The sequence below is a fragment of the Apium graveolens genome, chromosome 7 (genome assembly GCF_009905375.1).
Source record: "Apium graveolens cultivar Ventura chromosome 7, ASM990537v1, whole genome shotgun sequence".
Lineage (NCBI taxonomy): Eukaryota > Viridiplantae > Streptophyta > Magnoliopsida > Apiales > Apiaceae > Apium > Apium graveolens.
This window is the reverse complement of record NC_133653.1, coordinates 33823968-33840066: the sequence shown is the minus strand read 5'-3', so window position 1 is coordinate 33840066 and position 16099 is coordinate 33823968. Positions and strand designations below refer to the sequence as shown.

The window sequence follows — 16099 nt, the reverse complement described above, 5'->3', positions numbered from 1 at the left end:
GTAAATCCGACTGTTCTCCTCTACATGTAGAAAATGGTGGGGTTGCACTACTGCGACTGATCATCGTGAGTGGTCTTCCTGGCGCAGTAAACTCCCGTAATGAGTTAATCATCCAGTTGGATATTTCTGCAACACTACCCAGAGCACTTCAATAAAAAGGCTACGGTTGGGCGATTGTTTAGTGTTTGCCGGGTCGAGTTTTCAAAATGATGTTTTTATCAAATGAAGTATCTCGTAACTTCATTTCTTTTTTATGATATTTCAAAAATTGATTCTATACAAGTTTTGTCTTGTAACTTCATCTGTGGGATGAACTATTTATACCTTGAACGGTGGTAGTTTAAGTAGTGTTCGAAAAAGATATAAGTATATTGGAGTATCTTGTAACTTCATCTTTCAACTTATATCTAGTTAATGAATATCTTATGCATGACAAAGATTTTCAGAAAAACGTTGAGACAAGGTTAGATATATGAGATCACCTTGCAACGATATTTTTATACAGTTATAAACTGGAACTCTGTGTATATTATACATGTCAGAGGATTTCAAAGATTTTGAAAAGTATATATATATACTAAATATTTTGCGACTTCGTCGAATTAAGATATCAAACTTGGTTCATTTCTTCTTGACCAAGACTTTCATGAGCACTATGAGAATGCTCATATATTATTAATTATTATACATATTATTTCGGTGGGCTTGTTGCTCACCCTTGTTTTCTTCTTTCATCACACAACAACAGATAGACAAGATGAACAGGACCAAGCTCCCAATCCGCAAGCGGATAGAAAACGTTCCGCAGTTTCCTGTAGGCGTTGATGCCGCTGTAGCTGAGGTAGGAACTACCGATAGGCTAGGTTTTCAACTGTTGATGTACCAGAATTATGTATATTATAAATTGGAATAATGGTAAAGAAATGTAAATTTATTTCGAAACTATTTTTAAGGTGTAATGACTTTTAATTGTGGAATAAAATGACTTGTGTTATTTTGATATTCATCTCTGGGACTATAACTTGTGGTGTGTGTGTATATTGTGGGGTCACAATACACAGTAGTTGGTTGTTTAATTAGATTGAGTGTTATTAAGGGAAATGGAACTTGTGACAACCCGAATCCCCGACCCCAGATTTGGGGGTGTTACAAACACCATTCTGGGAATTAGGAAGAACAGTTGGTGTGCGAAGAGATTTACAAGTTGTCATTGATGCTTTGCGAAGAAGATCCAATATGTACTTTTGTTGAGAAAGTAATAACCATGCGACGTACGGTGAACTTCCATCCCAAGAAAATAATTGAAGGGGCCAAGATCTTTAAGTGCAAACTCAGAATCAAGCAGTTGAATTAATGTATCAATAGCAGAGCGAGAATTACCTGTGACAATTATGTCATCAACATAGACAAATACAACTATAGAGATGTTATCCTTAAAAAAAGCATAGAAGTATCTGACTGTGATATAACAAAACCAATGTCACAAAGAAAATCAGTAAGCCTTCTGTTCCATGCTCGGGGAGACTATTTGAGTCCGTAAATAGACCTGTGATGAAGACAAATATGATTTGGACATGAGGCATCAACGAAGCCTGGAGACTGACTCATATGCACGGTTTCATCAAGCCATCCATTGAGAAACGCATTATTAATATCAAGCTGATGTATATGCCAAGATTGAGACACTGCAAGAGATAAAACAACATGAATAGTTATCGGTTTAACCACTGGACTAAAGGTTTCAGTATAATCTACACCTTCTTCCTGATTATAGCCTTTCGCAACTAAACGTGCTTTGTAGCGTTCTATTTGACCATCTGGATTACGCTTTATATGAAATGCCCACTTATAGCCAACAATATTCAGGTCTTTTAAACGAGGAAATAAAGACCATGTTCCTTGAGATATTAAGGCATTAATTTCAAAAGACATGGCATCACGCCATGCAGGAATTTTTTATCGCCTGGGAGTAACATAATGGCTCAATGGTAAGATCAGACTCTGATAATAATGCATGATGATGAGAACCTTTTTGTTTTTGTGTCATAGATCTAGTTAAGACACCTGTATGATGTGCCAAATTAGAAGTTGTCACTCCTGCCGAGACATCGTGATCAAGGTTGGAAGTAATTTGAAGACCAGATTCTGGTGGGGAATTTTCAATGTAAGGAACAGGAGAAGTTACTTTATATAGAGAGGATAGTTTTCTCATTGGTCTAGGTGGAGATAACACGTGACTATGTGTCGGTGTACAGGTAGAGGATGACACAGATGTATTTAAATTAGAATGATGATGTAATTCACCTGATGGTGTTTGGATAACAGAATTATGAGATGGACTAGGAACAGGTTGCATCAGAATGTTCTTATTAAAAAGTGGAAACTGAGCCCATCGAAGTAAAAGTGAGTCAGCGAGAAGAGCTGTTTGATGTGAGATTGAGAAAGGGAATGAGGATTCATTGAACCTCACATGACGAGCAATGTATAATTTATTATTTTCAATGTCTAAACAACGGTAACCCAAGTGATTTGGAGAATACCCAAGGAAAACACATGGCTTAGAGCGGAAGTCTGTCTTGTGGTTATTATATGGTCGAAGAAACGGAAAACAAAGACACCCAAATATTTTCAGAAATAAGTAATCTGGAGGCTGATTATAAAGACATTCATATGGAGACAAATTTTGGGACACTGATGATGGCATTTTGTTTATAAGATACACAGCTGTTTCAAATGCAAAATGCCAAAATTTAAATGAAACACTAAATTTTGTAAGCAGTGTGAGACCTGTTTCAACAATATGGCGGTTACGCCTTTCAATCATACCATTTTGTTCATGAGTATGAGGACAAGAAATGCGATGATGAATACCTTTACTGATAAAAAAATTATGTATTGAACGAAATTCACCACCCCAGTCAGTTTGGACAACCTTTATTTTGGTATTAAATTGATGTTCTACAAGAACTTGAAACTGCTGGAATGTATCAAAAACTTGGGACTTAGCTTCAATAGGGTAATACCAAATGTACTTGGAGAAAACATCCAAAAATATTACAAAGTACTTGTGACCATTTGATGAATAAACAGTGGCAGGACCCCATACATCAGAAAATACAAGTTCGAGAACAGAATGTGTAATATCTGGGATATATCGTGTAATTATTTTTGCTAATAAATAAATATTATGCATATTCTGTGAATTATTTGTTAAGTGGTATATGTGTTTGGATGTTTAAAAATAATATAAATTAAGTATTTTAATTTTTATATGTCCAAAATAAAATATAGATAATTGTCATATCTTCCTATTTATTTTTATGATGATTTATGATTTATAGGAAATTTATGGATTTTATAAATTCTTTTTCCGAGTATTTATAAACTATTTTTATATAATTGGGAAGCAGCCGACTTCACCCGTTTTTATATTTTTATAACCCGAAACTTTTCCGAAAACTCCTTCCTAACCTAATAGCAATATTCCGAGCATTATCCATGTTTGGACTTTTTCGATCCGGCGTACGGTTTGTCCTGTGTGGGTCCCGGTGCAATATTTTTGATACAAAATTCATTTTGGTAAATCAATAAAACCCGTATTTTCGATAAACGGGATCATTTTATTAAACTATTATAATTATCACCTCGTAATACGTGTAACCATACGCTGAGACCAAGACCGCAGTATAAATTGTATAGATCTGGATAATTATCCCGAAAACCGGTACCGTTTGGATCTGTTTTTATAAATAAACGTACTGTTTTATATCCGGAATGATCCAATGGGATACTAATTTTCCGTAAATATAAATAGCCTTTCCCGTATTTTATTTCGTATCGAAAATCATTTGCAAAAAGTAATTATAGAATTTTCCAGAGAAAATACTTATATTCATAAAACTTTCTGAGAATCAAACTACAATTTGGAGGTGTTATTGAAATCGGCTCGAGAAGCTCTAGTAACCAAAACAGAGGTTTTGAAGTGTTCTATCAGTTTCTTCAAGTTTCAGAACTCCAGAATCAAAGGTTTATTTTCTAAATTTTTATTTATTTTCGAATTATTTTGATTAAAATTATGAATTTTTGTTCGGATGATTGTTTGAATGATTTTATGACTGCATGTTGTAGAGCTTGTCATCCTGATGATTTTGATATGTCATATGACTGATTTGGAGTTCAATAACATGTTCAAAATTGAATTTAATTTTTGAATTTTGAAATTAGGGGTTATGGCCCGTATGAATGTTCTTAATTGGAATTTAGGGGTTTCTGTTCTAGGGGTTATTAGATGATTTTGTTGATTGTATTGTGTTTCTTATTGAATTTGCAATCGATTCATGTATATTATAACAACTGACGATTCGTGGTTTGCTCAAATCGAAGCAAACAAGTTCACCGGAAACCGGCGAACTTCTCGGCCATTTTCCGGCCAATTCTGGAATAGGTTGTGTGTTTTGATTGCTGATATAAGTTCCTGGTGGTCCATACTTTAATTCTGGAGAGTGTGGTGGCCTGAGGTGGCCGGAATCGTGTTCTCCGGCCACACTCCGACGAAGTCGACGGCGGGGCTGGCAAAATTGCAAACAGGCCCCGGTAGTTTTGAAAGAGAAACAGTTTAGTCTCAGTAGTTTGTAAACTTTGCAAAAATAGGATTCATGTTTATAAATTATTTAAAAATCATATTTCCTATTTATTTTAATTATAAAAATTCATTTTTCCAAAAATTATTATTTTAATTACAAAAATTATTTTTAATTCTAAAATAAATCTGAATTAATTAGTTAATTAATTTTAGTTAATAATTAATCAGTTAAATTGGTCAATTAATTCGAAAATTAATTGATTAATTGATTTAATTAATTATTAATTGATTTTAATTAGTTTTTTAATTAGATTAAATTATTTATTTTTGATATGAAAATTCCGAAAAATAGTTTCGAGCTTTAAAATATTATTCTAAATTATTTTCAACGCTCGAAAATTATTATAAAATTATTCTGAAGCCAGATTCATCCAACCGAACCCTGTTTATTGTTTCAAAAATAGTCTCGTCTAAATTCCGAAAAATGTTTTAAAATTCATATTAAATATCTGAAAAATCCTTTTAACATCAAACCTTCTTTGAAAAGTATTTCCAATCAAATATCTTACGTGTTATGTGTTATATGTGCATTGAATAATGTGTTAAATGCGTATGTGTATGTTATATGACTATTTTGATCGTATCTTTCAATCCGTTAATCGGATTTGGGTAAAACGAAGGGTAGATAGAAGTGTATACCGAATAGAATCGTATGATTTAAGTATTGATAGATACTCATGATATGTGAGCAGAAGAGGAAGGTGTAGGAAAGGGAAGAAAGTAGTCGAGGAATAGGAGATTGTGATTAGAAGTTAGTGGAGTATAGCAAGCTAATATCAGGCAAGTGTTCTGAACTTTCTCGAGATATATTGTGAATAGCTGATAGTCTTGTTTTATATTGCAAGTGCTTTGAAGCACTGAACCATAAACCTTGATTCCAGTTATTGATCTTTGAACCACAAACCTTATTCTTTCTGAACCATTGATTATTGAATGCCCGAACACGAACCACAGATATATGATACTACTCCACAAATGCATACAAACTAAATACCGAACACTGAATCAAGATTGCCTACATATTCAAACCATTGTACCCTATGCTTTGAAAGACCAAATCCTTATAACCTTGAAACTTTGATTCTTTTGTTATCCAATTCTTTCACCACCTTATAGTCATTCCTTGAAATTGCCATATTGTTCCCTTGTGAAGATTGAAACCATTTCATGATTGGAAATCCAATATTATTTATGATTCTGTTTATTGCTTTATATTGTGTATTCTATTATTGTGATAGAATTGGATTGTTTTATAAAATTGTGGACCAGATTCGTGGTAAGACCAGATTGGTGGTCAAGTTAGGCCAATGTGTGCCTTGGATCCAGTAATTAGAGCAGAGCTGTGTGCCTTGCTCGTGGTTAGTGCGTGACTGATCAGCAGCCTAACCTTGATTTTTAAAATGAAAATATAATATTCAATTCTACATCATTATTCATTGTTCCCTTGATACCGTAACTCATTTCACTTGATCATTTAATTCTCAGTATTGTCAATGTGACTTGCTGAGCTAGTTAGCTCATTTGTGCGATGTTGTTTATGTTTTTTTCTAGTTAAGAAGGAACCTGTTGGTAGCGAGGATCCCCAATCCAGTGCGAGAGCTAGGGGTCCAGGTTGATCGAGTTAAGCTAGCTGACATCTTTTGAGATAGTTTAAGTTTGTATGTAATAATGTTTAATATTCAGTTGTAAGATTGAATAGTTGGGATTTGGGCGTTTGTAATATAAGTGTGTGTGTGGCTTGTGTGCATACTTTAGCCTGTTGCAGTCTGTGATATTGGTAATTCGGGTCACTGCATGTTATTATTATTATCTTTATAATTGTTATAAGCAGGTTATAAATAAGGTGTGTGTGTGTGGACCCCAAACTTCTGACCCGGGTTTGGAGGGCGCCACAGAATGTACCACATGGTTAGTGAGAGGAAGATGATTACGACTAGATTTTCCCATCTGGAAAGAATTACAAAATGATAATGTTTTGTTCGTCAATGGTAAACTATTAACCTTGACAATTTTATTAAAAATAGAATGATGAGGATGACCTAAACGACTGTGCCAACAATCTGAAGATGCTTTGATAGAAAAAAATGCAGCTGGTTGTAGAGAACATAAAGTAGAAAAGGGTGTTAGAGTGTAGAGTCCTCGATCACTCCGTCCGGACAGAAGAGTTTCCTTCGTTTTGCGATCCTTCACATAAAAACAAGAAGGGTAAAATTCAAAAAATACATTATTATCAGATGTAAACTTTTGTACTGATAATAGAGACTTTGTAAGTTCTGGAACATGTAAAATATTATTCAACTTAAATGATGAATTTTGTGTTTTGAGTGTAGAAGAACCAGTGTGTGAGATTGATAAACCTTTACCGTTACCAACACGAAGAGTGTCTGAACCTTGGTAAATAGAGCCATGATCTAGTGATTGTAGATCCGGTGTGGCATGATGAGTAGCTCTAGTGTCAGGGAACCAAGCATCAGTTAAGTTGTTTGGATAAAATGACGCAGTGTGAGCTGAAGCTGGAGTGGCAAGGATTGGCGGATTAGCGTGGTTATAGCGTTGACGACATGCATCAGCTGTATGATTGTAGCGGTGTCATATTTGACATTGTACAGATCCATGGAAGTAAGACCTGTTGTTATTTCCAGTTCTGCGTGAGCCTAGAGCAGGGCGACGATTTTGATTGTTGGAAGCTCTAGAAGAAGTATCAATTGGTGCAGGAGTAACTCTAGTAGAACGATTATGGTTGCCATAGTTGTTCCCAGAATGCATCGAAGTGTGTTGTGTGTAGTTTACCGATAGAGAAACAGTAAGAGACGGAGAAATAGGGAGAGGTGACATGACTGATTCTATCCTCGGTTGAGATGGAGTGCTGAAATTATTTAACAATAATTCATAGCTTGATAAATTACTATAAAGATCTGTAAATGAGACATCACCTCCTTTATTAGCAAGATTCGGAATTGTAGGATGAAATTCATGGCGTAATCCCTTAAAGACAATACAATTGAAATCGGCCAAGGAAATCGGACGTCCAGCAGCGGCAAGCTGATCAGTAATGGCCTTCGCTTTGAATAAATATGTCGTGACGGAGTCATCATCCTGTTTCATCTCCTGGAGAGTGAGATGAAGGTTGAGCATTCTCGTTACAGATGGTGATGCATATGCATTTTCAAGCATAATCCACAATTCTCTTGATGATTATGCATCAATAATAAGAGGGATTATATCCTCACATTAAAAAGATATTAAGAGGCTGAGAAGATTTTGATCTTGTTGATACCATAGAGTGTAATCAGGATATTCGACAGGGGCCGAATATTTAGTTGCACCCGGAATGACAGATGGGGGAGCCTTAGAGGTTCCATCAACAAATCGGATAAGATTATTACCACGGAGTAGTGGCATAATCTGGGCTTTCCAAGATAAGTAGTTTCCTGGATGCAATTTCATCACAAGCATCAGAGTTGGGTTGGACAAATTCAGATGAGAAGTCAGAGTGTTTAAGGATAATTGTTTTTGGGTTGATTGAGAGGAGTCAAAGGAACCAGAAGAATTAGGAGAAGCCATTAATGGCGCTAAGTGGCTCTGATACCAACTTAAGAATATATCAGGATGGAGAAAATGTCTCTTATATTTTCCACACTTTACATCTAATACATATATCTTCTTATATAGCCAATGTGATTGGCATTAGATTACAACAAATAACAAAACTATATTTATCTAACAATTCAAATGATGTACTTATCTATATAAGATAAGGTAGTTATCAAACCATATCACGTTTGGTCAAAAAAAAGTGATAAATAATGATATATCAAAATATGTAATATAAGAATTTAATCAACATAAATTTAGTCATATAATTCATACATTAACCCATGATTATGTTCATATGAGACTTATTTATACCGCGAAATTATTCATCCATTCCATATTTTCATGAATTTATGATCTAAAGAATGTGCTTTTGTATAACGCTACTTTATTTTCTAATCGCTTGATTTGCAATTAGTGACAATAGTAACATCACACTGATCTGATGAGTAAAAACACAATCCGAAATCCTAGATTTAGAATTTGATTGGATCAACAAAACGCGCAATTGAAGGTATGATGGAGAATTGAATGTCAAAGTCTATAAGATACACCGTGAACTGCAATTATATGATTATATGATCAAAGTCTCTCTCTCTCGATTCCCTATTCAATCACTCGGTCTCCGACTCGTGCAGGGCAGCCAAAGTGGATGTCGACATCCGAACACTTTCACTTGTGATTACTCCCTCAGTCCCTTCCAATTGTTTACATTTCTGAGCAAGTGTCCGACACGCATTTTAAGGTGTATAGTTATGTAACTTATTTTTACAATTTTTTTTTTCTGAATAAAAATTGAATGTTTTAGTTTTTATTCATAAAAATAAAATAGTAAAAAAAAATTACAGAACTATATTTTATATGCACCTTAAAATACGTGTCAGACACCTCTAAAAAATGTACCTTAAAATGCGTGTCGGACACTCTCTAAAAAATGTAAACAATTGTTAGGGACGGAGGGAGTATAATAATACTCCAGTATAAACTTTCACTTGTGTGATTATGAGTGAATTATTAATTAGTATAAACTTCTGCTCCAGCATTAGGGTTGAATAAGAGTATTGCCAAAGAAGACAAAGTATACATTGAATTATGGAGGATAAAATTGACAGTAAAGAACCAGAAATGCTCAAAGTATCTTCGTGGTCTGAACTTTGTTCAGATGTATTAGGAGGAGACATCAATGGTAGACTCTGTTTCTCTAATCAGATTCATGTTCAAGAAGTTTGCAAGTCATGGCACAATATCTATCTTATTCACAAATTCATAAATTATCTGCAGTTTGCAAGTCATTGGGGCTCAAAAGCACATCATGGTTTGTTCGAGTGTTCCGTAAAGATCAATAACTTACTAGCCTTGTTTTTTACTATTTAAATTACAAATAGAACAGCGAATTTTCAAAAGAATGAGGTTGGATAGGGAAAAATGAGTTGAACGGGGCAATCAGGGAAGGGCCTCTTCGTTCCATTGTGAACTTAAATACAAACTAAACCAGCATACTAATTATGTTCTATACTGATAACACAGAAAAATACACCATCTAAATTATATACAAAGCATAAAAGAAAGCACTGCGAAGTAGTGAAAAACAGTTCATAGACACCTACACTCTTCCACACAAGACAAGAAAAGAACATACTCGGATATTTACATGTCATGCTCAAAGGTTTCATTTCCATCATTTTAAAGCTTGATGTTCTGTGCTAATGTGCTAATACAAAGAGAGAAGGAAAAAAAGAGGTTAGACAGGCAACAAATTCATTTATGCAGCTTTGGCAAATCCCACCCTTGCATTGCCGTAATCAAATACAGTGTGGTAGTAACCCATAAAGACATCTCCCAGGATCCTGCATCACAAGATCGCCACTTCAATTAGAAAGTAACAAACACCACTACCGGAAACCCAGCAAATGTGTAAATCAAAAATTCCCAAAATAAGTAAACATGAATATTCATACCAGAGTGGTCCAAGAGGAGGGGCAATATCCATAGCAGTGAACCCACTAATACACTGAGAAGCCGGTCCCTCTCCCACCTTGAGTATGTACTGAGAGAGTAGGCAAAATGGTAAAAACAAATTATAATGTGATGGTTACTCCATCGGCAAGAATCCAGTTGGAATTGTTAGCAAGTAGCAACAAAAGTCAACACATTAAGGATAGACTATGGTAAGATATGCGTTATAATTTTGTGATATAATAAATTGACCAAAGCACCGTTACCTATTGGCTATAGCTAACAGTAAATGTCAAAAATCAGTAGATAGGATCTGTAATTACTCAGTAGGAAAGCCTGAGAACTTTGCAAGCCATAACACAATAAAGTTTATTCAGATGACATGGAAATGATTTATGTCGAGTATATCATTTGCTAAGAACTGGAGGCGAGACAAGGTTCCAAACTATAAAATCCACTAATCTGTATAGTGCATGCTCATATGCTAATAATATTACATATTGATTATTAAATAGTCAGAAAAATAAATTATCTGTACAGTTGAATGTGGATTGCTGAGTCTGATTCTGGCATAACATACATCTTGTGTAATAGTAGTTGCAGCCTTGCAGGTCAATTTCTTTGAAGAAAAACACAACATGCAAGTCTTTACAATTCATAGAATTGTAGATGCAGTGACGATGAGAGCAGTGAAAGTTCATAGAACTAGTGTAAACAAGCATTGGGGTCTAGTAACCTATAAAAGAATTGGTGTTGGGAAAACTTCCTCCACTAACAAAGGTTCGAAGTTCTTCTTTTGCGAAAAAAGTGCACAAAGTAACTATAAAATTAAAAAAGTACCTGCTCAGCTGGAAGAGAAAAAACTTTGCCGCCAATAGAAAAGGAGACACTAGGCATGGAAGAAACCTTTGTACAGTCAACACCAGACTCTCCCATTGGGCTAGGCAAACGATCACACAACTGCGATATATCCAGATGCATTATCAAATATAACAAATAACTGAGAAAGCCAATGCGAACTCCTACTGTTCCCATGTTCATGGATATATCATATATACCTCATCAACATAATTCAAGATGCGTTCTTGTGTCTGGTTTTGTCTAAGCTGATGCTGCATCCACACCACTGCCATTTCACAAGCAGAGCACATAGCAGGATCACCAAGTCCAGATAATCTGCCACTTATCTCATGCACTACACTCTCTATGCCCATACTGTAAAAACCAATTTTATTTAGCAAAAAAAAAAAATTGTAGCCGGGGAAAAACATTTTACATGCATATTTGTCGATACACAAAGCAACCATCATTAAACAACAAAAAATTACATCCATATTAGAATGCATTTTAAGTCAGAAGCTGCAATCAAAAATACAATATTGGAGTGTACAGATAACAGCCTAACCTGACACCACGAGTTCCATCAAAGGTGCAAAGGCCAATCTGGGAGCATACCTTCTTAGGTTGTACCTGCACTAAATGAAATCGTCAGGAGAAAGCAGTGCAGAGCACAAATAATGTGTAATTTTCGTTTACAGTCCAAGGTTGTATTTCAAGTAAAGGACCACCATCTATACCAATAACATTGCAAATATAAATTGATTACCCCTGATGACAGCAAATCCATAATTGTTTTCCCATATTGTTGAACAACGGCCTTGCATTCCTTGCTAACAACACCAGATGCTCCAATGGCATGATTAATCATTGTGATCACAGTCTACAAAAGTTGGTCAGAATAAGATATAAAATCTGGTAATATAGAGAGTGAATTGCCAATAAAGTCTAATTGGATATGCATAACATTAATGACATCACGATAAAACCTAGCTCATCAAAAACCTACAAACTCCAGCTTCAAGTTCAAAAAAATTATAACCACACACAGTTTACACTGCAATCAATCATGAATTTTGGTAGGATCTAAAGTTATAAACATCATAATTTGATGAAAAAACAAGTGCTACAAGATTAATTTAATCCAAAACCAGAAGTTCTTGTTTAGATGCTCAATTTACATATCTTACTTTCAAAAATAAAAACTAAAGGGGAACCATACCGTTGGACCAGCCAGCAAAGAAGTTCCAGAATCCGCAATTGCAGAGCATTCTTTTTCACAAAATCCTGTAAAGCAGCATATGCTAATATCAGATGGTAAAATAACAGAGGTAATCAAGCTCTAACAATTAAGAGATTAATCAAAGCTAGCTCATAAAGTCACTACTTTCCTCTTTGCTAATGTTTTTAGTTATACATTTTTTTTCATTTTCACTTCAAGAATGTTGGCATGAATGGTAATGACAAACAAAAAATAACATACCAGTTCCTTTCCCATCAATCAAAACCTCACCCATAGAGAACTACAAGCATAAGAAAAAGAGTTATCAAATACCAACGGAAAATCAAACTTACTTTAAGGACATGACATGAAAGGAAACTGATAAACCTACCTGCCAGTAGCCTTTACGTGTCACTGGCACATATGTGTGTTTGCCGGTATAATGTTTCGGATCAACCCCACCAAACACAATTTCGCCCCCTTCATCGGCCTGAGGATTTCTGTTCAGCCAAAATGAAAAAACTGGTTCCTTGACAAGACCTTGTTTCACCATATTATACCTGTAAAATCCTAAACCTGTTTAAAACCTTATATAATGTGTCTAATGCTCTTAACATACCAAAGCGAGAACAACATTCGTGCCAAGTTCATGTTACTCAAACATTATTACCAAACCGGGACTGAATGGCCAACAGAAATCTCTTGAAATCCAAGCCCTAGAATGCCATCAAATTTTGCTGCCACAAATGTCACACCAGGCTCCTTGGTGGCCTCGATGAAATCCTGACAATGTCCAATCATGAGCAAACAGAAAACTAGATATCCCAAATACGAAATGTTGCAGATGTTACCTGATTCTTTACAACTAGATCACCAACTTTAACATTGTCCTGACTGAAATAACCAGATATAGCTCCAGTACCATACTGAATAGCGGCAGATGTTCCTGCAAGATAGATGATGTTGGAACATAATTTAGCAACAAATACATAACCAGCATAATGTTATTGAACAGTGGAAATTTATTCTGCATTGCCAATTCAAAAACTATACTACAAGTCAGATTCTCCTCTAGTGCAGTGCAAGGGAATAAGGGATATAAACCAACCATTTTTCTTGTAGGTACTTGATTGGCTTGCCTTATACTTTGAATGAAAGAAACAAGCCACCTGCGTCAAAATTTACTTAAGATTTTTTATCACACTTAAAAGCAGAATTATTCACTATGTTGCCATTCCTAGTCAAATAGACATAAAAAAAACTCACCGAGAAGTAACACTTTGCAGACGGCACCCAAAGATTAGAACTTCCAGTGTCAAAAATAACAGTGAACTTCTGAGGGGGAGTACCAACACCAATATCACCAAAGTATTGAGCATCCATGTAGTTCTTTAATGCTACAATATCAGTTTCCTCAGAGTCTCCAAGTGTACTGCCAAGATTATACTTGTTCATGGAAGCCTTTAAAGACTCCCTAACCTTGGGATCAAGCCGCGATGCAATGCGGTTATTTTGATCGTATTTCATTTTCTTTAGTCCAATCCTGACCAACCCATCTTTTGATTCCGAGAACACAAAAGGGAAAAGGAGGAACGAAAAGAACAGGGCTACTCCAATGGTTTTCATTTCAGTTCCCATGATCATCTACTACATAGTAAGATATAAAGTGTCAGATGTAAAGTGGGCAACACAATCAGCTCAAACAGACTTCTGTAATATCATATCTACAAATTAGAAAAGATAAATACTTGCACCACAGTACCTAGTCTCGGCTACTAATATAGTGGAATTATATATGATGATTGTAGGACAAAAGTTTAGAGGCATGTCATATTTTGTTATCTATTAAGAGAATAACTGCCTGCATGTAAAAGACCACTTCACCTCCACCATCAAACATATGTAGTATGAAACAAGATAACAAGTTTCATTTCAGGTAGAATTGCACAAACACAACATTTCATTTCTTACTTCTTCAAAAAAACCCAAGAATACTTCCAAAGGCTTAAATTGCAAATCATGACATAAACTTCATCTGTTTATTAGACAATTTTTAATTGTGACATACAGGAAACATATACTTAAAGAATGCTAAATCAGCTTCTTCGTTTCATTGCTTCAAAGAAAATTATACAGACAAACAAGGTGGAATGAAAATAACCAGAATTTTGACACTTAAAGTAGACTCAAATTTACTATATGTTCATTTTCATCATTCCGCACTTGTTTCAAACTTCTCAATTCCCCATATTCATATTAGGAAACTAATCGCTGCAAATCTCTCGCAAAACAGCAAGGATTTCAGTTTGAAATTAATCGAGAACGATCATAATTCTTTTCCTCCTCCATATTTTCATGAAATCACTAACCTTTCCACTTGTACAAATTAATAAAAAAAATTACGTTTTCCAAATTCATATTGTAAGCAAGCCACTAAAATTTGATAATTAGCATAACAAATTCGATTCTAAATTCGGAGGCTTTAGTGCAAACACTGCTTAATGATATTAGCAAATTAGTAACCAATACAAGTAATGTGTTCACTGAAGTAATCAAACCGATCACAAAAATTTAAAACCTAGCTACACAGTAATTCAGTAACTATATTTAAAGCCAAAATTTATAACAAATCCTAAAAAGTAGTAACAAATTGGGCTGTTCATTAATTGACTTAGGTTCCTTAACAAATACAAACAGCATATTTAAAATCTCGCGAAAAATTAATAAAATTATTTTGTCCCCAAACTAATAACATATTCAGTTGCTATCAGTACTGTTCTCACTGAAAACGACATGATTCACTTCATTAAATAAAAAAACAACTAACACAACACTTCGTCAAAGCATAATCACATCAATTAAAAATATACTGCAACACTAAATTCAAACATTATTAACCTACTATTTTTCAACACAAAATAATTAAACTTCACGCAACAAAATCAATTATTCAACAATACTGACCGATGATTAAGCGATTTGCAACAGACAGAGCAAACTTCGAGTGTTTGATGAAAATATAGACACGAAATTGTGTGTATTTATAAACAAAAATTTATAAGACCCCCCACAGTAGTCAAGTTAACAAGGTTACGCGACTGTTTTAACTCCAACTTTTAATCCTGGCCGTTGGATTATTTGATCGGATTTTGACAGCCGTTGATGGTTAGATAAAGTTGTTGCTTTCACGTTTTTATCGGGGCGAAGGAAGAAGTGGGGCCCGGGCAATAATGTTCTGATGCTTCGCGGTTACGTTGAGGGAGATGTGTGCTTGGTGATGAGCCGTCGGATATTTGATGGACGGTGAGGATTGAAGGATAAGTGTGAATAGAAAAGGATAGCAAGAGTGGAGTGTTTGTAACAGAAAAAGGGGTGGTGGCTTGCGTGTCAGCATAACAATACACGTTGCTTTGATATTAGAGTGACACGTTTTTAGTGGCCATGTCAATATTATTGTTTGCAGAGGAAAAGATTGGAAATAGTTGATTTCTTCATGTTCCTGCATAATTTTTATGATGATAAAGAAAAAAAAAATTGGGAAGGTCTTTCTTTTATTTTTGTTTCAAAATTTTGTTCCCACTTCAAAAATTATTAGGAGGAAAAATAAATTGACTCAGTTTTTAATCTTTTTCATTTTATCCTAGATTAGATTCGAGAACATATTGTAATGATACGTTAAATTTATAATTTGATAATAATTTTGGTTTCGCATACTTTTTTAACTTAAAATGATTATTAGAATATGGGTTTTTTTCTCTCCATTTCTTTTCTTGGTGAGAGCTTTATGGTCCCCTCAATCAAACTCTACTCTAAGAGTGAATCGTGAGAGTTTGATGATTATGACTGGA

At 34.8% G+C, this 16099-nt stretch overlaps 1 protein-coding gene across 2 annotated transcripts; it reads right to left on the bottom strand.

Moving 5' to 3' along the window:
* Positions 1-9723: 9723 nt before the first annotated feature.
* Positions 9724-15385, bottom strand: LOC141671163 (aspartic proteinase A1). 2 transcript variants are annotated; one of them, XM_074477290.1, is made up of 14 exons: positions 15216-15385; positions 13518-13898; positions 13360-13420; positions 13103-13197; positions 12922-13034; positions 12643-12811; positions 12513-12552; positions 12252-12316; positions 11799-11912; positions 11598-11662; positions 11251-11407; positions 11033-11152; positions 10195-10283; positions 9724-10083 (listed from the first exon to the last, which is right to left on the bottom strand). In XM_074477290.1, the coding sequence occupies exons 2-14, from the start codon at positions 13893-13895 to the stop codon at positions 9999-10001; spliced, it is 1551 nt and encodes a 516-aa protein (XP_074333391.1). In that variant the 5' UTR covers positions 13896-13898; positions 15216-15385; the 3' UTR covers positions 9724-9998. The 2 variants fall into 2 exon arrangements, with proteins under 2 accessions (XP_074333391.1, XP_074333390.1); XM_074477289.1 differs by having other exon boundaries at positions 13518-13895; positions 15216-15384.
* Between the last annotated feature and the right edge of the window lie 714 nt (positions 15386-16099).

Bases quoted from the DNA above. Each gene is read 5' to 3' on its own strand.
- LOC141671163 (XM_074477290.1), bottom strand. From the start codon at position 13,895: ATGATCATGGGAACTGAAATGAAAACCATTGGAGTAGCCCTGTTCTTT. The intron at 11,913-12,251 runs GTATGGTTCCCC...CAACTTTTGTAG, and splicing joins CTTTGCTGGCTGGTCCAACG to ACTGTGATCACAATGATTAA. The intron at 11,408-11,597 runs GTTAGGCTGTTA...TGGTTTTTACAG, and splicing joins GATGGAACTCGTGGTGTCAG to TATGGGCATAGAGAGTGTAG.